The sequence below is a fragment of the Thamnophis elegans genome, chromosome 11, assembly GCF_009769535.1.
Source record: "Thamnophis elegans isolate rThaEle1 chromosome 11, rThaEle1.pri, whole genome shotgun sequence".
Lineage (NCBI taxonomy): Eukaryota > Metazoa > Chordata > Lepidosauria > Squamata > Colubridae > Thamnophis > Thamnophis elegans.
The window spans coordinates 5,411,068-5,437,139 of NC_045551.1; the positions used below are offsets into that span (position 1 = coordinate 5,411,068).

The 26,072-nt window shown below is 43.1% G+C and overlaps 1 protein-coding gene across 1 annotated transcript in view; it reads right to left on the reverse strand.

Moving 5' to 3' along the window:
* LAMC2 (laminin subunit gamma 2) overlaps positions 1-26,072 on the reverse strand; it is a 60,991-nt gene that overhangs the window by 630 nt on the left and 34,289 nt on the right. The window contains 18 exon segments of the mRNA XM_032226899.1: positions 1,261-1,360; positions 1,465-1,623; positions 2,453-2,652; positions 5,152-5,266; positions 6,180-6,329; positions 7,088-7,232; positions 7,658-7,795; positions 8,646-8,728; positions 10,307-10,512; positions 13,836-13,992; position 15,773; positions 16,066-16,177; positions 16,180-16,200; positions 17,127-17,336; positions 20,849-21,031; positions 23,362-23,514; positions 23,517-23,582; positions 25,167-25,276. Coding sequence (XP_032082790.1) covers positions 1,261-1,360; positions 1,465-1,623; positions 2,453-2,652; positions 5,152-5,266; positions 6,180-6,329; positions 7,088-7,232; positions 7,658-7,795; positions 8,646-8,728; positions 10,307-10,512; positions 13,836-13,992; position 15,773; positions 16,066-16,177; positions 16,180-16,200; positions 17,127-17,336; positions 20,849-21,031; positions 23,362-23,514; positions 23,517-23,582; positions 25,167-25,276 — 2,309 coding nt within the window.

Genomic DNA, 26,072 nt, shown 5'->3' on the forward strand with positions numbered 1-26,072 from the left:
TTTTTGAAACCCACCACTGGTCCTTGGATATGATTATTCTACACTATCATGCTCCTATTTATAAAACTCAGTGCCTCTGTGAAAGGTAATGATGACTACTGCGTTTGTGGTGCAATCAGAACATTGCGTGTGTTGAAGTTGTTTTAACGCAAACCAAAGATGCCTTTTAAAAAACAAGTTTACATTACATTCTTATACATGCCAGTGCTGAGTGTGAGGTAGTTTAAGGTGGTTCCGACAAGTGTCGTCGGCATCTTCATATCTGGTCACATGGGTGGCAAGCCACTCCCATCCGGTCACATGGGCAGCAAGCCACTCCCACAAAGGAGGCCACACCCACAGAGTAGGTTCGAACAATTTTTGAAACCCACCACTGAATTAAACTATGTTTTCCTGAAAATACAACCTACTCCAAAAGTAAGTCCTAGCTTGATATTTTCACATGGACCCAATATAAGCCCTACCCCCCAAATAAGCCCTAATTAAGACGCCACCCACTCCAGGGTGCATAGATAAAATAGCAATAGCAATAGCAGTTAGACATATGCTGACTCTGTAAACTGCTTAGAGAGGGCTGAAAGCTCTATGAAGCGGTATATAAGTCTAACTGCTATTGTTATTGCTTTGAGCTGTTCTATGTGTATTTATGTGTGGCCTAGTTGGGTATCCTTTTGGGGGGGGAGGGTATTTGATTGAAGTGGCCATTATCTTGTACTGGTTTCGCTCCCTTCCTCTGGAATCAGTTTTGGTGTTGATGGAGGGTGGAGGACCTCAGGTCACTCACCCCATTCCTGATTAACATTTACATGAAGTCTCCTTGGATGAGGTCATCTGAAAGGATGAAGTATCATCAGTATGATGATGCTCAACTATACTTCTCTACCCTCATGGCTCCAGTAGCAATAGCAATAGCAGTTAGACTTAAATACTGCTTCATAGGGCTTTCAGCCCTCTCTAAGCGGTTTACAGAGTCAGCATATCGCCCCTACAGTCTGGGTCCTCATTTCACCCACCTCGGGAGGATGGAAGGCTGAGTCAACCTTGAGCCGGTGAGATTTGAACCGCCAAACTGCAGATAGCAGTCAGCTGAAGTGGCCTGCAGTACTGCACCCTAACCACTGCGCCACCTCGGCTCTCAATGATCAACACGTTTGTTGTTGCCTGTTATCATTGACTTAACCCGATTGACTTTTCTTGAATCATCCACTAACAAAACCAAATTATGCTTTAGCCATAAGCGGAAACCACTTCGCTTCTTACCTATCATGCGCGAAACATCTTCTAGGAATCTGAGTGTGTCTTGGACAGCATTTCCAGTACTGGCAGCATTTGTTTTGGCTCTCTGGGACGCCTCAGTTATCTGGAGGAATATCATTAGTAGGATTATCTTAAGTAGGATTTCTAACAGAAACAGAAGTTTCTTCAAAGCACTCCATTCTAAAAAAGGCAGAGTTGGAAACTTACGCCTTGAGCCATGGAGGCGTCCATATCAATCGCCTTTGCCTTTTCTTGCAGTTCTTTCCCCACAAGATTGACCTCATGCTTCAGAGACATGATCCCACTCTCCAAGACAAGGACCCCATCTGCTGTCCGATTTGCTTCAAAGGCTAGCCTTCCTATCTCCTGGAAATGCAAATACAAGGGGGAAAATATAGAAAATCAACAGAGGATATTCTGATGGATATTTGAACAAAAAAAATTGGTGGCTTGATATGCAGAAGGAATAAGCAATTGTAAACATTTTCAAGCAATCCGACAAATCTGAGACACTAACCCCCCCCCAATGTTATGCTGACTCTGTAAACCACTTAGAGAGGGCTGAAAGCCCTATGAAGCGGTATATGTCTAACTGCTATTGCTATTGCTATCACAGCTCTAGATCAAATTGGCTCTCGATTTTTCTGACCCCTAACAGGTTTCTTTTAAGAGTTGAATACATGAAAGCATCTGTGACAGATTTCTGAATAATCTGAAGTTGTATCCAAATGCTAAGAACTTTCTATAGTTGCTGAAGTTTTGAAGGGCATCATGCTAGTCAACCTAAACCTTCAAGGATATAAAGTCAAATGAAAGCCAATCAAATTGTCATCCATCCTCGAGCTCACTAGTTCTTCCATATCCAGATTTCTAACCCTAACACTCTCTTCCACTCCACTCCCCGGGGGAGAGCCTTCTCTGTCGCAGCTCCAGCCCTCTGGAATGACCTCCCCATGGAGATCCAGACCCTTACTACCCTCCCGGCCTTCCGCAAAGCCACCAAGTCCTGGCTGCTCCAGCAGGCCGGGGGGCTTGTGAAATATCCAGCCCCACGGTAACTGTGAATGTTGCATATTTTAAAGTGTTGTTTTGTTTATTTATCCCCTTCCCTTGTTTATTGTAAGCCGCCCGGAGTCCTTCAGGAGTGGGCGGCATACAAGACCAATAAACTCAACTCAACTCAACTCCTCTGTACCTGATCAATATTCCCAGCAATCTCCCTTGCTTCGCCAGACATTCTCCTGGCTGACTCTGCTTCGTTAACAGCTTTGCCCAAGGTGGCTTCTACACGCCTCAGTTTTTCGCGGGCGCTTGCAACTTTGTTGATGATGAACGGTAATCTTTGTAGAGCATTCAAGGCTTCCTTTTGCTTGTCACCTACCTGAAAATTAAAATCTATAAACAGAAGGTGGAAAAAATAAAAATAAATGTTAAAAAAACCCCAAACGGACAGAGTAAGTTATCTTTTTTTGTGTGTCTCAGCTTTCTTGAATTATCACTTTCTAATACTCTGAGAGTAAAAGTTTGGGTAGGCTAAGGAGGAAAATTGTACGAGATATAGAATAAGGTGGACGTCAGGCAGAGAACTGGAGCCAGATGTTGTGACGTTGCAAGTTTAGAATCTGAATATCAAGCGCAGGGCTAAAATTTCCCACCCTCTAACTCTGGATATCCATTAATTTGATTTGTACCCTGCAGTGAATTCTCAGGACAACTTGCCAAAGGTGATCATAAACCATCAACTATAAAATTTAATCCAAAAAATCCAGCCCTAAAAATTTGATTAGGAAGCAGGATCCAATCTGGATCAGTCACCAGGACGAGAGAGGTTTAGTCTTCTGAGCTAGAGCCAGGGATGGGTTCCTGCCAGTTCTAACCTCTTCTCTAGAAGAGGTTCCACAAATCTACAGTGCCGTTTAGAACCGGTTCCAGCTCCCTCCCCACCACCCGTCCGCACATCATCAAGATGAAGAGCGAGAGGAGGAATTCTGGGAGTTGAAGTCCACAAGTCTTAAAGCTGTCAAGTTTGAACACCCCTGGAGTTTTTTTTTCTAAAGGGTTAGGGGCGCAAGGGTCTTGTAACTTGACAGCTTTAAGACTTGCGTGCTTCAAATGCCAGAGTTCCTGAGCCAACATTTTGGTTGCTAAGCAAGAGCGTTGTTAAGTGAGTTTCACCACATTTTACAAGTTGGTCACGCTCACCCAGTCACATGGCTGCCAAGCCACTCCCACCTGGTCACATGGCTGCGAAGCCACTCCCACAAAGCAGGCCACACCTACAGAAGAGGTTCTAAAAAAATTTGAAACCCACCACTGGCTAGAGCCCATCCTTAGGGAAAACATGAGAGAGAGAATTTCCCTGAGGATGACCCCAAAAGCTCGGAAGACAAAACCTCTGGTCCCAGCGACTGACCCAGACTGGATACTGCAACATTATCCTGGGACATGCAAGAGCCGAGGTGGCACAGTGGTTAGGGTGCAGTACTGCAGGCCACTTCAGCTGAGTGTTATCTGCAGTTCAGCGGTTCTAATCTCACCGCCTCAAGGTTGACTCAGCCTTCCATCCTTCCGAGGTGGGTGAAATGTGGACCCAGACTGTGGGGACGATATGCTGACTCTGTAAACCGCTTAGAGAGGGCTGAAAGCCCTATGAAGCGGTATATAAATCTAACTGCTATTGCTATTGTTATATTTGCCTTCATTCATGAGACAAATCTTCCCTAAATCTAAAACGTTCAACTACAAGCTTTGCCTCAAATGCCTGCTGTCATAAACATGTTTTTACTGGTTACTGAAAGATGAAGACAAAAGAGGATTTTCGAACCTACTCTGTGGGTGTGGCCTCCTTTGTGGGAGTGGGAGTGGCTTGTCAGCCATGTGACCTGGTGGGAGTGACTTGCCAGCCATGTGTTCTCTCTCTCTCTCTCCTTCCTTTTGTCTCTCTGTCCCTTTTTCCTTTTTTTCTTTCATCTCTCTCTCACTTTTTCTTTCTTTTTTCTTTTCTTCTTTCTTCCTTTCTTTCTCTTTCTCTTTCTCTCTCTGTGTGAGTCTGTCTCTGTCTGTCTGTCTGTCTGTCTGTCTGTCTGTGGTAGGTTTCAAAAAATGTTGGAACCTCTTCTGTAGGTGTGGCCTGCTTTCCGGGTCCACTGGTGGAACCTCTTCTAACCGGTTCGGTAGATTTGACGAACCGGTTCTACCGAACTGGTGCGAACTGGTAGGAACCCACCTCTGCCTTACACACACACTCACACACACCAAACATTTTAAAAGAATCCGAGAACTTATTGAAATAAACATCACGTTAAAGAATGTAAAGAATTGAGCAGCTTTTTCCTTGAGAGTTGTGGATTCACATCACATTCATGTGATGTGAATCCATTTCTTGTTAAGCTTTTACATGATCATCAGTTGGAGCCGAGGTGGCGCAGTGGTTAAATGCAGCACTGCAGGCTACCTCAGCTGACTGCAGTTCAGCAGTTCGGCTGTTCAAATCCCACCAGGCTCAAGATTGACTCAGCCTTCCATCCTTCCGAGGTGGGTAAAATGAGGACCCGGATTGTTGTTGGGGGCAATATGCTGACTCTGTAAACCGCTTAGAGAGGGCTGAAAGCCCTATGAAGCAGTATATAAGTCTAACTATTGCTATTGCTAACTATTCCTATCATAGCTATTTCTAGTCTGTCCTTCAATGAAGTTCTCAGCCATTTGTTACATACAATAAAATTGATTCCAAAAAGGTCCTTTGGAGTATGTAAAACTCCACATACAGTGTATAACCTCTGCAGTTTACACCAGCTTTGTCATCCCACCAGATCATCGAGCAGATGCAGAGATGAAATACCTCCCAAAGCCCATCAGAAACTTGCCATTTGTTTAGACCCATGTGAAACTCACCCCTCAGTTTCTTCAAGAGATTCTCAACATCATTGAAAGCAGAATCACCAGCATTCACTGCCTGTTGGGCTTTTTGCTTGGCAAGGTTGACACGAGACAACAATTGAACTGATGACTGTAAGCAGAAAGGAAGACGAGCATGAAAAGGCACAGCCTGAAAATTCAGGTCTACACCTATGCTATGTACTATGTATAAAGGGTTTGTTCTGAACCCTCTCGTCCCACATCAACAAACACTCCGAGCCAAAGATAAGTTATGGCATTTAATTACAGACAGACAGGTCCTTGGCAGCAAACCAGCACAGATAAGCCGTGGCAGCAATCCAGCCTGCCAAGCTCACAATAATGTTCTCCGACATTAGTTCCTGTGTTGACTTCTGCAAAGGGGCGTGTGCCCAAGCAGTCCTTTTATAGTCTGGAGAGGAGCCTAATGACCACCAGCTGAGTGCAATTACCTCCTGTAACTGCGCAACTGTTCCTGATGCCTATTAGCTCTTTGGTGCCGGGCATCCAGGAGCAACTCACTGCTGGCGTCCGGCTCACTCTCCCTTGTCTCCTCCCCCACTGGTCCAAGGCTCAGGTGCCTCCTGGTGGCCAACCAGCCTCTCTGCGCCCTGCTTGGAGTCGGAACCCTGTCCAGGGTTCTCCACATCCTCCAGAGCCGACTCATAGGGCCCCTCGCTGTCGGAGTCTGGTGGCAGCTCCAATGGCTCCTGCTGGGCCACAACAGGGTTTTGCCTACTAGGGACCTTTTACCTAAGACTCAGAAGGCCAACAATTATTTGCAGACCAGGTTCAGACTTCTATTATACTTTAGGGGATGTCTCCATGCTTTCTAGTGGGGATTCCTAAGAGTGACATAAATTTAGTCATATTTTTTAATATTCATATAGAAATGAAGAAAACAAACCGTAAACATGCCATAATGTCATAAAAATCCACGATTGAAATTTTGGTTGAAAGTTCTCTGCTAAAGAGCAAATACTTTATGGACCCCCAAACGTACAATATTATGTTTGATTACTGACCTGTCCGTCATTTTGTCCTTTTTCCAATAACAGTTTGATCTCTTCCTCCCACTTCCCTAAGTTGCTTTTCAACTGCTTGTACTCGACCATGTAGGTTTCCATGAAGCCAGATAAAGAATCCATTTTCTGCTGGAGCTGTCTGGCCTCCTCCTAAAACACCAGAGGAGAAAGTAATAGCAATAGCAATAGCAGTAGACTTATATACCAGCTTCATAGGCCTTTCAGGCCTCTCTAAGCGGTTTACAGAGAGTCAGCATATTGCCCCAACAATCTGGGTCCTCATTTTACCCACCTCGGAAGGATGGAAGGCTGAGTCAACCCTGAGCCGGTGAGATTTGAACCGCTGACCTGCTGATCTAGCAGTAGCCTGCAGTGCTGCATTTAACCACTGCGCCACCTTGGCTCTAAGTGAGGAAAGCAGTTAACCCAAAGAGGGCAAGCTCTGAAATTGATAGGACTTAACCCAAAAAGTAATTATTAGTTTGGCTTTTGTACTTCTGAAACCTGCAAGGTTGGTTATTCTCTTCCCAATGTCCACTACTCTCAGGGAAGTCCTGGTTTCTCAGTTCTTCTCACACACCATGTCCTTAGGACCAGTGGTGGGTTTCAAAAATTCCATCCTTCCGAGGTGGGTAAAATGAGGACCCGGATTGTTGTTGGGGGCAATATGCTGACTCTGTAAACCGCTTAGAGAGGGCTGAAAGCCCTATGAAGCGGAATATAAGTCTAACTGCTATTGCTATTGCTAACACAGAGCACAGCAAAGCCATCCTTGTGGATACAGCCAAAGTTTCTCTCTCCCCTTGCCGGAATATCCCTTGTTGAAGAAATAAACGCATGAAGCAAAACAAAGGGATTACTGGAAATCTCTTGGAAGAATTACGATCGATCACAAGTGCAAGACTTACCTGAAAAAACTGTGTGTCAGTCTTCGTTAAACGAGTCAGGGAGCCAAGCTGCTGTTGACTATCCTTGTAGGCCCTTTCAGCATTAGATGCAGCTTGGCTAGCATCAGCCTCCAGGTCCTTTGTCAGCAGCTGCAGCTCATCATATCTGGAGATCAAGTAAAACTTTTCAAAGTTTCAAAGTTTATAACATTTGTATGCCTCCCAATCCCGCAGGACTCCGGGCGGCTTAACAATACAAATACATCAAAAAGAATAGAAAGTAAGAAAAGATAGACTTAAAAACACACCATGCACTTCATTCCAAGTGGGGGCTGGACCATATTTTGGAGTCAACAGCCCCAGGCCTGCCGGAACAGCCACGTTTTAATGACCAAAGCAAATTGGTGGTAGGTAAGAGCTAATGGAATTCAAGAGGTAAGGTGGAATTAGATCTCTTATGGGCACAAAGGGAGTTGAGACTGATGACACATTTGACCTCTTCCTCAGGCTCAGCCTGGTCATCTCCTATGGTAACCCCACACAAAGCCCACTGTGATGTTCCCGCTATATTACAACAGCCCACCACCTCACTTTTTCTGGAGCCCTTGCACAGATGTTGTCCCAATACCTTCTCCACTTGCAAAGGCCTGCAGCAGTGCCAGTGCTTCTTGGGAGGCATCTTCTGCTGCCCTGGCTGCTTCCTCAATGGTATCTGCCAGCTGCAGGTTGACTGAGAAAAAAAAAGAAATAAACGAAGTGGGTGAGAGAGTGAAGCTTATCCATAGGCCAGCTGTTGTGACCCCAGCAGGAGCCATTGGAGCTGCCACCAGACTCCGACAGCGAGGGGCCCTATGAGTCGGCTCTGGAGGATGTGGAGGACCCTGGACAGGGTTCTGACTCCGAGCAGGGCGCAGAGAGAGGCTGGTTGGCCACCAGGAGGCGCCTGAGCCTTGGACCAGTGGGGAAGAGACAAGGGAGTGTGATCCGGAACGCCAGCAGTGAGTTGTTCCTGAATGCCTGGCATCGAAAAGCTAATAGGCGTCAGGAACAGTTACGCAAGTACAGGAGGTAATTGGACTCAGCTGGTGGTCATTAGGCTCCTCTCCAGACTATAAAAAGACTGCTTGTGCTCACGTCCCTCTTGCAGAAGTCAACGCATTGATTAAAAGTTGGAGAACTTTGGTAACTATCTTGGTAGGTTGGATTGCTGCCAAGGTTTGTCTGAGTTGCTGCCAAGGTCCTTATCTATTTGTTATGCTTGGCTTTCAGCCACCGAGGTTTTGGTTTCTTGCTATTAAAGTACATTTCAGTTAAGCTTGTCTCAGTATTTGTTATTGGGCAGAGGAGGGGGTCAGGACAGGCAGTTATCATCCTTCTCTCTTGCCCAAAGAATATGGGAGAACCATATTGGCAAAAATGCAAAGCAATTCACCATTGTCACTGGACATTATTTAAAAACTTCTTAATCTAACAGCTTCAAGATTTACAGTGGACAACTCCTTAACAAGTTGTTTGGTTGACACTTTTAAAGTGAGTCAGTGTAACGGAAACAATGCGCGTCAATCTGAAGCAGATTCACCTGTTTGCTAACTTCATGGCTTCGTTGGCTAGGATTAAGAACCTGTTCGAACTACTTCCAGTGGCATCTGAAGATGGAACAATCTGAGGAAGGGAAAAAGTAATATTAAGTTGTGATTCCATCATGACCCATATCTCTTGAACACAAACATGGAACAGAAGACCTATACTTGGCAATATTTTTCCAAGAGAAACAAAAATTGTTTCCTTAGCTGCAGCCCCAGACACTGAGTAGCAGTCTTCAATGGCATAAATCCCACAAGGATTAAAACATTCCTCAAAATTGCAGATTTTGTAAGATCTCTTACATTTTTCTACAAATATATTACTCCATGGCGGTGCCCTTAAGCTCAAATGTCTCTGTAAATCTCTTGCCTTGATGCTTCCAGCCTCAAAGTCCAAAGCGAAGGAGGTTTTATGGTGTAATGAGAGTGGGAATGGGGAAAGTTTTTCATTTTATTTGTTAATTTTAATGCTGCCCGTTTGACTATCCAAAGTTATTTTGGGCAGGTTCTTCGAAGAACAGGTGTCCCCAACCCCCTGGTCCGTGCCATGAAACCTGGCAAAGCCCCATCAACAGGATGCAGGCAGCACATGAAACCATGCCTCCTCTGGTCCATGGAAAAAACCTCTCTCCATAGAACTGGTCCCTGAATGCCCGAAAAGCTGGAGGCTGCTGTCCCAGAAGCTTCTGTATTGTTTCCACCCTAAAATTCTTATAGAAATGCTTACCCTAAAGTGTACGTGTGTGGGAGCGGCAGTGGTAGGTTTCAAAAATTGGTTGGAACCTACTCTGTGGGTGTGGCCTCCTTGTGGGAGTGGCTTGCCACCCATGTGACCGGATGGGAGTGGCTTGCTGCCCATGTGACCGGATATGAAATTATGAATTAGTACTTAGGTCGGTCCAAGTAGCTATTCAGAAGTTAGTGGTTAGAAGCAATCGTAAAGCAAGATATGGAATTAAAACCAGAAATATTTTGCTGGCTATTGAAAGGGAGTATAATATATATTTAATTTTACAGATGTTAGCAGCTGCTGGAATTGTGTTTGCACACACGTGGAAAAAGAGAGATATGTCAATGAATAAATATTACAATGTGTAGGAATAAATAAATTGACAATTAAAATCAAGAGGGCTTTGAATGACTTTTTCACGTGGGATTGGTTTTAGCAATTGCCAACTAACGGAAACAGAAATTAGAAATCCAAAAGTATGAAAGAAAACACCAATTATGTAAGGAAAGGTCCCTAAAATGTATAAGGAAAAAATTACTAGATCATTATTAATGCGTATGATAACTGCGGGACCATTACACACCCACCAGTGGTGGGTTTCAAAAATGTTTGGACCTCTTCTGTAGGGGTGGCCTGCTTTCCGGGTCCACTGGTGGAACCTCTTCTAACCGGTTTGGTAGATTTGACGAACCGGTTCCACCGAATAGGTGCGAAACTGGTAGGAACCCACCCTGGGGAGCGGGGAGAGCTCCATCAAAATACATCCATTTTGCCACTGGATTTTGGCAACACATTCTTAAAGCGCTAGGGACTTCATGAAAACTGTTGGTCATAGTTATCATCCTGATTTACAATATGTTCACTCTTTCTAAATCTCATGTACAACAACTGGCCCAACAAAAAAATCGAACAAGGGAAGATACTTGCCACGCCTTCTATCTTTGCTTTGCTCTGATCCAAATCCAGGTAGGCTTCTCAATCAGCCTCTGGAACATCTTGTACCTGATTCTGGTACTGACTGCGCAGAGAGTTCACACTGCTGGCTATTTCGTTGATCTCATACAGATGACTCCGATAAGTGAACTCTTGCGACTTCATCTTAGAAAATCGGTTTCCCAAAGCTCCGCCGGTAGCTAATGCATCATAAGAAAAAGGAAAGAAACAGAGGAGAACAAGAATCAGTGTAAATCATATTGACATGATGAAAGAATGTCCTTTGCGTTCAGCTCCAAGTGGGGGGGAAAAAGACACTGGAGACCGGAAGGGGCTTGGAAAGATGGTTTATTGGTGGACAAGACCACATAGCTGAGCCCTGAACAGAAAAGGGGATCACAGGCTTCAATGTTGGTGGAGAAGAAGAGAAGGGCCGAGGGAGGGCTTGCTAGGTTTTTTATAACCTGTTTAGTCCCACCTCTCTGTTTCCTGTTCCTGTGTAAGAAATGTATTCTGATTGGTTGTCAGACTCCCATGGGGCCATGCAGGGGCAACTCTCTAGGCTGTGTTTTGAATCCAGGTTTGGTTGAGTTCTCAGATGCCATGTGGTCAGTTGAGTAAAGGCCAATATTATCATGCCTTACTCCCATCCCCTCTGGGCTGAAGTGGAGAAGTCTTTATTATGTAAAGTGGACTAGCTTGGCCTTCTTAATGGCCCATTAACAGTGGGGATGGGCAGGAAGCTACAGGCAGCTATTCTGTCTTTTAAAACATGTTTCTTTCTTTTCACATCCAGAGAAACATTCTGCCTTTTCAATATTTCCTAGGATATTTCATTTTCTGGGAGAGGCTGGGATAACTTCCCACAACATAAAAATGAAGTATTGGCTCGGGAAGCCCACTTAGCAAGCAGATAGATTTCATATGATTTCTGAACAATCGCACTTAGAAAGTTCATTTTTGCCACAATGTCTCACGGTGACAGACAGGAAAAGAGATAGCTGCCTACTCTTCATCATTATCAGAGATAAAATGGACAGGATTTTAAATGCGGTTTAACGTATTTCACCCCCTAACTTCACATTACCCTGTGTGCAGAGGCTGTACTTCCCATGTTGTTTGTTTAAATTAGCTAGATAAGGACTGTTATTGGAATCACAGCAGATAAGAAGAGTGGCGTGATGCTTTCCTGTTTATCCAGCCAGCCAAACGTATCTCATCATCTGATACTAATAGAATATTTGCATTAAAAAGCAGTTTGTATTAATTCATTTGTATTAAAAGAAGCCATGGCTAAATGTTGCACATTACATACAAGATATGTTTGCCTTTCATTTAAATAATTCCTTGATGATCAAGATTGGAAACAGGCAGCCACAATCATAGGAACACATTTATCGATTTTTGGAACGTTCCTTCAATGTCATCACTGCTTTTAAAATAAACCAGTTTCAGAAAAATCTGGAAAATTAGGATCCATAAAAAATGTTTTCCCCCTCAATAAAGCTGCATGCTCACCTTTCACTAGCTTTTAAAAATAACTGTTTTTGTTTATTACTGTGGCCATGACGAAGCCAGGATTAAACGCTGTCAAAACTACTGATTCAAATAGAAAGGAAACATCTTTAAAGCATTCCCAATTTAAACAAACAAAAAAACCAGAATGAAATGGGGATTAACTTTGGCTGATTGTACTTCTGCAATGAATTGGAGAATCCTGAGGTTTCCTTAAAGTTTTTTAACGATTCAGTACATATTTAAAGAATTAGGAAAGTCCATGTTGAGGAATGCAGAAAACCACTCGAAAGAGCCCCATTTCTCCGGGGACTAATAGAGATTCAGTATGGCTGGATTTCCCCCCCCCCCCCCCCCGTAGTATAAAATTCCATGTGGTTCTCTGTTGAAGATGGGCAGTTTATGCCACATGGGAGCCGAAGCCTGACAGAGAAAGAAAGCAGATCTCTCTAGTTGGCGAAGATCATTTATCTCTCTTTGTGAGAATGTTAAAGGCAGTGGTGAGATTCAGCCGGTTCGCACCCATTCGGGAGAACCGGTTGGTAACTTTCTAGCAGTTCGGAGAATCGGTTTTGGAAGAAATCTCCTTTGTTTTTCCCCCACTTTACAGGGCTAATCCTGTAAGGAAGGGAGGAGGGAAACATTCTGTTGTTGTTTTCTAGCCTAATCTTTATTGACCTGCTTACGGAAACTGCCTCTCCAGTTAACCCTTATTACATTGTCACAGCGAAGGCGAAGCGCCCATCGACCTGAGTGACCTTGAGTTGGCCACGCCCACACAGTCACATGACTACCGAGCCCCACCTACCCAGATGGTCATTAGGGCAGAGAACCGGTTGTTAAATTATTTGAATCCCACCACTGGTTAAAGGTAAAGGTTCCCCTCGCTCATATTTGTTAGTCGTTCCAGACTCTAGGGGGCGGTGCTCATCTCCGTTTCAAACCCAAAGACCCAGCGCTGTCCAAAGACTTCTCCGTGGTCATGTGGCCAGCATGACTAAATGCCAAAGGCACACGGAACATTGTTACTCTCCCACCAAAGGTGGTTCCTATTTTTCTACTTGCATTATTACATCCTTTCGAACTGCTAGGTTGGCAGAAGCTGGGGCAAATAACGGGAGCTCACTCCATTACGCAGTGCTAGGGTTTCGAACCACCAAACTGCTGACCTTTCTGATCAACAAGCTCAGCATCTTAGCCACTGAGTCACAGCGTCAAATATAACAAATGTTAATTTGGTATATTTCAACAGAAAAATTAAATGCATTATTATTATTATTATATCACAACAACAGAATTGTATCACAGCGGCCAGTTATTTCACCTGATTTGGCATTGATTACTAGTCGGGCCCCACCCAGGGGCCTAGGACGTCGTAACTTATTTTCGTAATATGTGTGCGGATCCAAGCAGTGCGGCTTTTTGCATTTGACTGATGGTGATTTTGTCAATTTTTAACTGTTTTAAATGTAATTCCAGTGCTTTTGGAATTGCACCCAGTGTGCCAATTACCACTGGAATTACCACTGCTGGTTTGTGCCATAATCGTTGAATTTCGATTTTTAAGTCCTGGTATTTTGTGATTTTTTCATGTTCCTTCTCGGCGACCCTGCTATCACCTGGTATTGCGATGTCTATGATTGTGACCTTGTTTTTCTCAACCAGTGTGATGTCTGGTGTATTATGTGCCAGTATTTTGTCCATTTGTATACGAAAATCCCACAAGTTCTTGACCATCTGATATTCGGTGACTTTTTCAGGCTGATGTTCCCACCTGATGTTTGTTGCTGTTTTAATATTATAATTGTTGCACAAATTCCAGTGGATCATTTGTGCTACTGAATTGTGCCGCAATTTATAATCAGTGTGCGTGATTGTTGTTGTTGTTGTTGTTTAATTTAATAATAATAATAATAATACGGTATATAATTTGGATGAATCAACTGTGACCTTTTTTCTGTAACATCTGTTCTCTCTGCAGACCACAATTTGGGAAGGCATGAGTTACCTTGTAAAATTTCTGTGTCTCTCAAAATCCTCTGGAGCAGCTCCTCTGCTTCCCGCATTTTCCTTTCCAACTCAATGTAGTCTGCTGGCTTTCCACTTGTCTGAACTTGAGAAGCGAGTATCTCAAGTCCCTGCAGCTGCTGGAGGTATTGATCTACCTGGAAGCAAAGCATACCCTCTCTGTTAGCAGGCTAAAGCGAATTTTAAAACATGACTAAAAGTTCATTGAGAACTTTTCAGAACTTGATTAGCGACTCTGGGACCTTTACGGAACCACAGAAATGAGGCTCAAAGGAATCAAATCTCACCAGGGACGTGCAGTCACTAGAGGCAGGGGAGGCGTGGCCTCACCAGTTATGAGGAAAAGGAAAGAATTTTAAAGAATTTTTTAAAAATAATTAAAGCCAAGGTAGTTTCTACCAGATTCACAGTGACTTGGAACAGTGCTTGGTGTTAACTCTAGGAGGAGGCCAGAGAAATAGGGGCCTCCTGTGCATAAGCAATTTTTCGCCTTTTAAGAGTTAAGCAAGGGTTAACAAGCAAAAAATTTCGTATGCAAAGGAGGTGTTCTCTCGTCTCCTGTAGAGGCATTTTGAGAGGCTTTTTAGAGTTCTCTGGGAGCAACTAGCTCAGTCTGACTCAGAGCTCACCTTTCATGAGGGGAGGGCAGGGCAGGCAGAAGCAGAGTTGAAATCGTCTCTGAAACAGTTGGAAAAGGTGCGTGTGTGGGGAGGGGGGAGGAATTCAAAAAGTTTGATCGGAAGGCAGCAGGGGAATGGCAGAGGAACTGCTTTCAAGCCTTTGGAAAATATATCCAATCCAACTTCTGTGTTTGTGTTTGTTTGAGAGTGAGAGAGGGATCCAAGTTCTCTGTGTGCGTGTGTCTGTTTGAGAGAGGGGGAAGGGAGCGTGAGAGGGAGGAAGGGGGGAGGGAGAAGAAAAAGAATGGGAAAACTTATTTTGCAAGGGGGAAAAATCGGAACTGAGCATGCCTGGCTGTGGAATTCTGGGAGTTGAAGTCCACAAGTCTAAAAAGTGCCTCACCAGCCATAAAGCTGACCGCACGTCACTGAATCTCATATAGGTGTAACTTTTATTTCAGTTACTGATCGTGGTTGCCTATTCATTGCACTGGCGCTCAATTCTAAAATGCAATTATTGGGATGTATCTCATTTCTGCAGGGCCAAAAATAGTTAATTAACCTAAAATTGACTTATTCTGCGCCATTCATTTATTACTGGTTAAAATCTGGATTGGCAAAACACTCGGTATTTTAAATCTTTAAATATTTTAATTTTTAAAAACCCAACAGCAGACGTTTATTAGAAGAGCATTGCACCAATTATTCTACACAGGATCAAGTTTCAGTTTCAGTTTAATAAAATTTGTATGCCGCTCACTCCCATTGGGACTCGGGCGGCTCACAGGCAAGATAAAAAAGCATTTAAAAATTAAGATAAGAGATACAATTATTAAAATTACACACCATCCATTCTGTCTAAGTGGGGCTGGATGTTGATCAACAGCCCCAGGCCTGCCGGAACAGCCAGGTCTTGGTAGCTTTACGGAAGGCCGGGAGAGTAGTAAGGGTCCGGATCTCTACGGGTAGATCGTTCCACAGGGCCGGAGCAGCTACAGAGAAGGCCCTCCCCTGGGGGGCCACCAGCTGGCATTGTCCGGTCGACGGCACCTGGAGGAGGCCCAACCTGTGAGATCTTATTGGTCGTTAGGAGGTATGTGGCAGAAGGCGGTCTCTAGGTAGCCAGGTCCTAAACCATGTAGGGCTTTAAAAGTAACGACTAGTACCTTGAAGCACGTCTGAAGACCAATGGGGAGCCAGTGCAGCTCGCGGAGGATGGGTGTAACATGGGTGTATCTAGGTACACCGAATATCGCTCACGCGGCTGCATTCTGGACCAACTGCAGTCTTCGAACACTCTTCAGGGGCAGCCCCATGTAGAGCCTCTTCCAATATCATGCCTATTGAACATGGATGTCTTAGGGGGAAAAAGGAGGGGTTTCCACCTCCCTCCCCCCCCCTTCGGAATGGAATGCTGGTGTTGCTCATAATTACAAAGTAGCACTGGCTAACTTTGTTACAGATTCTAACCTAACAGTAGCCACTCCAGGCGTCCTATTTCCAAAGAATGAAGGGCAAGGGAGGGTAAAATATTTTCACACCATCAATTGATATAAGGATGGTACCAAAATACTGAGAAGAGAAGCCTACTGTGTCTTCACTTCATGGTAACAGACTGGACAACGGGTGTGTTCACAGCTAGGCCCCTCAAACCCTGGCTTACAAATGCAGCTACCATCACTACGACACTGTAGAGGCTCAGACCTACTGAATTGCAGTTGCAAGCTACAAAGGTTTGGGAAAAAAGCAGAATATTTAGAGATGGTTTGATCAGAAGACGTAAATGGAAAAACATTTTGTCTGTTCTCTAAGGCTCCAACCTAAACATTTGTAATTACCAACAATCATATCATCCATCCATTCCTCCATCCATCCTTCCATCCATCCTTCCATCCATCTTTCAATCCATCCATAATTCCATCCATCTTTCAATCTATCCATCCACAGAGTCACTTTTATCTGGCTCTATTAATAAAATAAAACAAAATAAACAAAACATGCAATACAAAAAATAAAACATAACACATACCAACTGGCATTATCCAGCCAATCATTGTCAGAGATGGGATGGGTCCAATGGCCAATCATTCATATAGTCAAGAGATGGGTTGTGTCCAATGGCCAATCATTCATACAGTCAAGAGATGGGTTGTGTCCAATGGCCAATCATTCATACAGTCAAGAGATGGGTTGTGTCCAATGGCCAATGATTCATATAGTCAAGAGATGGGTTGTGTCCAATGGCCAATCATTCATACAGTCAAGAGATGGGTTGTGTCCAATGGCCAATCATTCATACAGTCAAGAGATGGGATGGGTCCAATGGCCAATGATTCATACAGTCAAGAGATGGGATGGGTCCAATGGCCAATCATTCATACAGTCAAGAGATGGACTGTGTCCAATGGCCAATCATTCATACAGTCAAGAGATGGGCTGTGTCCAATGGCCAATCATTCATACAGTCAAGAGATGGGATGGGTCCAATGGCCAATCATTCATACAGTCAAGAGATGGGATGAATCCAATGGCCAATCATTCATACAGTCAAGAGATGGGCTGTGTCCAATGGCCAATCATTCATACAGTCAAGAGATGGGATGGGTCCAATGGCCATGACTTTGAAATCAATCTTCATTTGTGCAGATAACGGTGTACCTTGCATTTCTCTGCTGGGTTTGCAGATATAGGTTGTCCAAAGAATCCATCCTTGCACTTGCATTCCCCTGTCAAGTGGTCACAAGTCTCTGAAGCATTTGGGTCAACAGTGTTACATCGACATGGTTGGCAGGGTCGTACGGGTCCACTCTCACCCAAGGGGTTGCCAAAATAACCATCGGTGCAAAACTCACAGCGAGAACCTAGAAAGAAAAAAGAACAATGAAAAGCAAGAGGAGGAAATCCAGAGCCAATCACCTAGGATCTCCCCCTGAATTCTACCTGGAACACAGAGCTAAATCAGCATCCACCTCCTCTAATCAGTGGGATTTGTGTATGCACACAAATGGCTCACAGGAAGGAGAAGAAAGAGGGTAGGAGTAGGAGAGAGGTAAGGGAAGAAGGAAGGAGAAGGAGAGGAGGAAGGAAAGAGAGAAGGGAGGGAAGAAGAAAGGGAAAGGAGATGCAGGGTGGAAGGGAGAGAAAGAGAAGGAGAGATAGTAGGAAGGGAAGAGGAAGAGTGGAGGAGAGGCAAGGAAGAAGAAAGAGGTAAGGAGAGGGGGTGGAAGGGAGAGAAAGAGAAGGAGAGGAGAGTGGAAGGAAGAGAAAGAGAAGGAGAGGAGGGTGGAAGGGAGAGAAAGAGAAGGAGAGAGGGCAGGAAGGGGAAGAGAGAGGGTAGGAGTAGGGGAGAGGTAAGGGAAGAAAGAAGGGGAAGGAGAGGAGGAAGGAAGGAAGTAGAGAAGGCAGGGAGGGGAAAAAGAAAGGGAAAATAAGGCGGTGTTACAACAGGGCCCTAGGGATGGTAAACAAAGCAACATCAAACTGTATATTATAATCTTTTAAATGGAATACAAAGGTATAAGAATGGCAAAGAAAAAGAATAACTATGTGAATACCTATAATTGTATGTAAGAGAATAAATGACAGTAAGATATAAAGCACAACAGAGGTAAACAATATTTGGTTATAATAGCTAAGTATAAATAAATATAGAAAATGTACATAAAAATGGATAACGAATAAGGAGACCTTGAATGCAAGACAGAAATGTATAGAAGGGAAAACACTAACTGTAAAGAAACCCATACAGAACTGCTGTATGATATACGATGGAACTTATTGTTCCTATGTTGTTTTAACTCATGTGTCTGTTTCTGTTGATGTGTTTATGTGCTTAAAATAAAAATTTATTTTTAAAAAATGGCTCACAAACTTGTAATTCAGATTGCACAATATATTTGAATTATCCCTGAATTCTTTCTCTTGATATGTGTTATCCAGGGGTATAATCCACACATAAAATACAAAACAAATATCCGCACTTTTGGCTACAAGAATGTGTACGTGAGTGCTAGAACAAATTATTTGGGTGATGGAATATTTTTAAAAACCTGGAGGTTTTATAATAATTATAATATTTATATTTTTTATAAAAAAAACATTATTTATAATAATTTCAGGAAGAGACACTCTTAATTGCCAAAATTAATGGAGAAAGTAGTGGAGCTTAGAACTTTACTATCTGCTGTTTATCTGCTAATACTTTGTCTGCTAGTTTTTATGATATGCACTTGCAAGAGTAATTCTTCTTGCCTTCAGTACCTCAAAAAGTCCAAGAAACCCTTGCCTGTTTCAGTTTAACCCGATTAAACCAAAACAATAGAGTTACATGAAGAAAGCCTGAAACAATCCATCACAACAATAAAATATCAGTACCATAGTGAAGTAAAATATTTACGGTAAACACATATTTCTAAAATCACGCCTCATAGTGTGGGAAGTTATCACCCAGCCCTCTCCCAGAAAAATGAAATATCCTAGGAAATATTGGAAAGGCAGAATATTTCTCTGGATATGAAAAGAAAGAAACATGTTTTAAAAGACAGAATAGCTGCCTGTAGCTTCCTGCCCATCCCCACTTTGTCAATGGGCCATTAAGAAGACCAAGCTAGTCCCTTTTATATAATAAAGACTTCTCCACTGCAGCCCCAGGGGGGATGGGAGTAAAGGCATGATAATATTGGGCCTTTACTCAACTGACCACATGGCATCTGAGAACTCAACTAAACCTGGATTCAAAACACAGCCTAGGGAGTTCCCCCTGCATGGCCCCATGGGAGTCTGACAACCAATCAGGATACATTTCTTACACAGGAACAGGAAACAGAGAGGTGGGACTGAACAGGTTATAAAAAGCCTAGCAAGCCCCTCCCTCAGCCCTTCTCTTCTTCTCCACCAACATTGAAGCATATGATCATCTTTTCTGTTCAGGGCTCAAGCCATGTTGCCCTGTCCAACAATAAACCATCTTTCCAAGAAGCCTCCATGTCATCTCCAGTGTCTTCTTCCCCACTTGGAGCTGAACCCAGAAGGACATTTCTTTCATCAGAGCCCTCTTATTTTTCTTGATGATTCTTTTAACTTCTTGTTTTCCGTCAATTTTTGGGGCCACCATAAATTGTCTACAAGGACTTGTAGTACTTGAATGGGGTGCTCAATTGCTAGTATGTGAACTACAGATGTAGTACAGTGTAGCTTTAGCCTAGTACCTTTCTTTGCTAACTAAGGCTAGAGTTGGGTTTTCTGAGATAGAAAGAAATCTCCAGGATTTTATACTGTATTTCACCAGCAACACTCATGTTTCTCTTTGAGTCATACAACCCCTTCTTTCAAATTTGTCCTATGCTTCTGGTTTATCACTCCAAGGCTACAGGTTGGGATTTATCAGATGGAATGCTCAAATAATTGCTTACATAGATAAATAAATGTTAGGGTGAAAAGTTCTTTCCTAGATTATTCCATTATACCACTCTGGTTGTCCAAGCAATAATTTAAATGGAGGCCGTATTTAATCCTAAATACTAACTTCTACTCGGAAGTGATTCAGCCCAAGCAGAGACCAACATATCATTGATTGTCGTTCAGCAAAAATCAGATTTGGAAACCATGATGATCCTACAGTAACTTGTGCATAGAAAAGAGGCAGAGCTTGTATTACAACGACACAATGCTTCAGCACCAGTCTTACACCGCTTAGGTCCCTTCCCTATACAGATCTCTGGCTACTGCTGAGTTTCTAGAAAGCAACACAGGGAGAATGCAGTTGAAAGGGAGACAGTGGAAATAGAGGAAGGTTACAACAATGGTTTATTCCCCCTTTCCCAACCCCAGCCAATGTTTAATTCCCAGTTGCTGCAAGGATTATTTGGGAATCCTAACTGTTAAAGAGAAAGGCATATTCCTCTGCTTCTATCGCATATTCTTTCTGCAGGTTCACCGTCAAATGCGCGCTGGACAAAAGCCGCGGGAAAAAAACCGCAAGTTCGAAATCGCGCCGATGAATGAGCGCAGAAGCGTGCCGTTTGGGCAAGCAGAACTTAAACCTAACCCTAACCCTTACCCTAACCCTTACATTAACTATAATCACGCTTCTGTCGCTGCTCTTTTGTCGGCGTGCCTTTGTGGGCGTGCTGTCGACATCACAGTTTTATTGCCGTGGTTTTGTCAGCGCGCTGTTGTCGGGCACGCATTTGTCGGGTCACGCTTTCTGCAGATGAGCAGAGAGTGGCATCCCAAACATTCTCTGGATGCCTTATGGTCTTGCCACATATCACCCTCCCACTCCTTGCCTAGATTCCTGCCATTCCCTTGCAGAATGCCAGTTGGCTTGGGAAAAACGAAAGAGGATTATCAGACATCAAAATATGAATCCTACCACTGGTTCCTGGAGGACATCTGTTACAAACAATTTCCTGTGTGCCCGACAGGACTGAGCAGCCATAGCCACTTTGGCATGGGCATGGATGGCAGTTCTTGAGTCCCAAGGAAGGCTATAAAAACCCATTTGGGCAAGCAGAACTTATATGGTCCAAGGTTTCATCTCCAGCATAACACTCTCCTGAGCAAAGATGGAAAGAGAAAAGATAGAGGATTGGGTTGAATGGAGCCTTGTGTCAGCGTTCCAAGTATCATGTAGAATTAAATCAGAATCAAAGGCAAAACGATCCTTCAAGTTCCAATTTAATAAAGCAGACATCTTAGCACTTCTGGGTTAATCCCAATACTGGAAATGACATCAGAATTCCACCCAGTTAAAAGTTCATGATCTTGTCTCCACACCCACAATCCATCACATGGTCCAATCTTCTTCTTCCATGCTGGCATCCATACCCAGCTTCTTCCGGTCAGGTGTACTGGTGCGGAGACAAAGGATGACCTTGGCTTCTAGTAAAGAATGAAAACAATACATTCCACAATCCTACTCCTTTCTATTCCCCCCTCCCATCAACTATACTAATGAAACAGCATAATGAAATAAGAGAAAGTGTGGCAGGCCAAAATTCTAAAAGGAATATAATTGCAGGCCTGACATCTGGTATCAAAACCCATTGGCTTGTTTTATTTTAATGGAGAAACGTTTGCAACAGATGAGACAAAAAGAAAAATTTTGAAGGAAGAAACCATTAAGTATAGAACAGATCTTGATGTATCTAAGCTGGCATATGCAAACAAATATTAAAGCAGCTTTTTCTGAAGAAGATCAATAGTCTTTTCAAGAGCAGCTTTCATCTTGTGTGGCTAGAATACTATCATTAATTGCACTAATGGTAGTTTATTATAGGTGTCGGGCACGCTCGCAATAAGTGATGTAGAAGATCTATTCATTAATTGAATCACAGCTTTTCAATCCGGAAAAAAATGTGGGATCTGAAACTCAGCAATGAGGTTGTTGCCTGCTGAAAGATGATGCCCTTCCTGATCAAGGATTCTACGGAAAATAATAGATTTTCATCAATTGATAACGTATTAGGAAATTCTTAGAAAAAGGGGGGCAAGGAACAACTGCCTCAATCCAAAATGAAACTGCTTGACCTCCAAGGAACTGCATATTAGGTAGCTTATTTTGTGTAGGAATTGTACTTTTATATAATTAAAAATAACATTATAATTCCACACATACAATATAATGGTACAATAGCATTAGCAATATAGCATTAGGCTTATATACCGGTTCATAGGGCTTTCAGCCCTCTCTAAGCGGTTTACAGAGTCAGCATATCGCCCCCAACAACAATCCGGGTCCTCATTTCACCCACCTCGGAAGGATGGAAGGCTGAGTCAACCTTGAGCCGGTGAGATTAGAACCGCCGAACTGCAGATAACAGTCAGCTGAAGTGGACTGCAGTACTGCACCCTAACCACTGCGCCACCTCGGCTCTAAGTAATCTTGTTTTAAATTTGGGGATAAGAATGACAGAGACAAGTCATGACAATGAGAAGAATCTTAGCTGTCAGCCCTGCTCACATGGCAACAAGATTAAAAACTTTATAGCAGCTTTCTTCTTCTTATTGCTGCAGTGTTTCTGGTTTTTGGCAAGCCAAGTGGGCAAAAACAAGTGAAAACTAAACACCATGTGCATTTCAAACAATCTTCCTTCCAACCTTTTTGAGAGTCCATTTACTGAACATTTGACACAGAAACTCTCATAGTTTTTGCAGAGTTTCTTCCCAACCATGGAGGCTGAGCACATTGATGAGTGTGATTCTATCTCTATTTTATCTAAAATAGTGGCATATAATATGGAATATATGTCTTCATGCCTGGCCCTCCTTCACAAAGAAAGAATTTCTTGGTCATTATATAGACTGAGCCCACAGTGGTTTTAAGGTTCCACCACAAAACCGCGGACGACAAAATCGCGCTCGACGAAAGCGCGTACGTGATGTCATCACAGCGCGACAAAAACATCGCGCTGTGATCGATAAATGTAAAATAAAGCGAAAACCTTACCCTAACCCCCCCAAACCTAACCCTAAACCTAACCCTAAACCTAACCCTAAACCTAACCCTAACCTAACCCTAAATCTAACCCTAAACCTAACCCTTAACCTAACGCTAAACCTAATGCTAACCCTTAACCTAACGCTAAACCTAACCCTAACGCTCTAAACCTAACCCTAACCCTTAACCTAACCCTAACCCTAAACCTACCCTAAACCTAACCCTTACCTTTATGTGAATCGGCTTGCTTTAATTTTATTTTATTTCAATTTTTAATTTTTTTCGTCGCGCTGTGATGACGTCAATGCGCGCTTTGGCGAGCGCGCTTTTGTGGACCGCGGTTTTGATGGGTCACGGGTTTTAACATTCTCGCCCTTTCAAATAAAATCGAATAGACAAAAAATAATAATCACCATGACAGAACCTTAGACTGTGAATTTGCTTACCTGTTTCTGATTCACAAGTTCCTCCTCCCTTGCACTGACACGGAACACATTGTCTGAAAGCCCCAAAGTTACGTGAATTCTCTCTCTTGTACCCTGGAGCACACTTCTCGCAGAATTGCCCTTGGTATCCAGTTGGACATACACATTGCTCCACCAGGGGGCTGGAGAGCTGGTGCTTGGCTGTGCCGAAACCAGAATGACATTACTGAGGTACCCTGGGACTAAAGGAACAGAAAACGATTGTAGGAAATATTCCAGAGGAGAAATCGTGACAAAATTAGGCAATAACATCTGGATCGTGTCTGAACAGAAAATAGAATATGTGTCGGGGTGTCAGAGATCTATTTCCAGATGTCTTCTACAGCTCCTCTTTCAACATTTGTTCTCCACTATTTCTGCATTAATCTTTACTAACAAAAAATAAAAATTTGAGAGAAAACTAGATACACATAAAGCATTAACCTTCCCCCAAGCACATCTTGTCCAAACTGACGTTTCCAGATGTGCTGGACTTCACTTCTCATAACTTCTTGGCAGCGTGGTTTTTGGCTCTTCAATTACATGAGAGAAACCTACTCTATCCATAAGGAAAATTCTTTGTGTGATGCACAAAGTTCTGTGCTAAAAACACAAAGCAATTTTCTGTGAGTATAAAAAAATGACTAAAATCTTAGAAGAAGAAGCTAAGATCAATGTAGAGACGTTATTAATTTCTTTATTTCTTTTTTCTCAATAGATTTTAGACTGTGTTTGTTAAAAATCTATACTGTGTACCGTGACCCGACAAATGCGCGAACTTCAAAAGCGCGCCGACAAAACCATGGCGCTAAAACCGCGATGTCAAAAGTGCGCCGACAACAGCGCGCTGACAAAACCGCACCGACAGAAGCGCGATTTAAGTTAAGGTAAGGTTTAGGGTTAGGTTTAGGGTTAGGTTTAGGGTTTGGTTTAGGGTTAGGGTTACAGCGCGCTTCTGTCGGCGCGCTGTTGTCGGCGCACTTCAGCACTCATTCATCGCCGCGGTTTTGTCAGCGCAGTTTTGTCACCGCGGTTTAGTCAGGCGCGCTTTTGACGTTCGTGCATTTGTGGTGGAACCACAATTGTGTACGGGTTCTGGGAAGTCGGGGGGGAGGAGGGGGGTCAGGGGGGAGGGGGGAGGGAGGGAGGGATATATATTAGGCTAGACACGATGTGTTAGATCTCAATGCAATGTGACTTCACATGTATACTGTTTTTCTCCAATTTTTCTTTAAAAATAGGATAAGCCAAATACATTAACATATAGTGGAAATACACCAAGGGGAGGAGGAGTAGGGAAGAAGAAAGATGGGTAGAGAGGGATGGGAGAGAGGGTGGGAGGGAAGGTGAGAAGGAAGGGAGGGAGTGGATCGGGAGAGAGGAGTGGTAGAGGGAGAGGGGAAGTAGGGTAGAGGGGGATGATGGAGGGAAGATAGAAAGTTGGAGGGTGGTGGAAGAAAGAGGTGTATGGAGAATGGAAGAGGTATATTGGGCTTTTATTTTCTGGGGCATTGTCGACAAGAGGAATTGATGCAATTATTGTTTAATACTGTATGGTGTATAGATGTGAGCGTATGAAAATGAAAATAAAATATACTAAAAAAAAATATGACTAAAATCATAGCTTTACTTGGCTGACATTAATTACTTTCAAAATAGTTTATTGCTTTGTGTTCTTTAAAATGTTTTTATTGCTTTGTGTTCAAATAATAAAATAGGACAGAAATGTTCAAATAAGTAATCAAATGAGATATAACTTTTATGCCCAGTTGCTAATCCCAGCTCACCAGCTCCATGAGTGGCTCTGATTCGAATTGATGACAAATTCCCAATTAGCTGATGATACTCAGTGTTACTAAGCCTGGGGCTCCAGTTATTACTAGGATGTTCATTTAACCTGCAGACCAGAGATAAAGAAAGAAAATCATATATTAAAAAAAAACCATGCCTATCCATGAATGAATATAAAATATAAACAGAGAAATGAAAGAAACAGAACACTGTTGTACCAACAAAATGGCTATAAAGAATGAGAAAATAGCGTTCGGACATCAAAGAGGAACTGTAAATAGGGCATATACTGTAGAATCTCAGAGAGTCAAATATGGTTGCAAACATCAGCGACCTAGTAAATTAATATTTTTTTTCAATAGTTTTAGACAGCTAAGTATACTTCCTTAATATCAAGAAATCAAAGTTGCAATCAAAGCAAAAATAAAAGTGATCCTCCTAAACCCAAAAAGTTATACAAGGTTGGAGTAAACTTCCTTCAAATATTTCCAACTGGCGTGTCTGATGGCGCACAACTGTAAGGGTTCTACTCAGTGGTGGGATTCAAAGGATTTATCAACCGGTTCTCTGCCCTGATGACCAGCTGGGTAGGCGGGGATCAGTGGTCATGTGACTGGGTGGGCGTGGCCAAGTCAATGTCACTCAGGTCGATGGGCGCTTCGCCTTAGCTGTTATAATGGTAATAAGGGTTAACTGGAGAGGCAGTTTCTGTAAGCAGGGCAATAAAGATTAGGCTAGAAACAACACCAGAATGTTTCCTTCCTGCCTCCCGTACAGGATTAGCCCTGTAAAGTGGGGAAAAAACGAAAGGAGATTTCTTCCAACAACCGGTTCTCTGAACTACCTAGAAAGTTACCAACCGGTTCTCCCGGATAGGTGCGAACTGGCTGAATCCCACCACT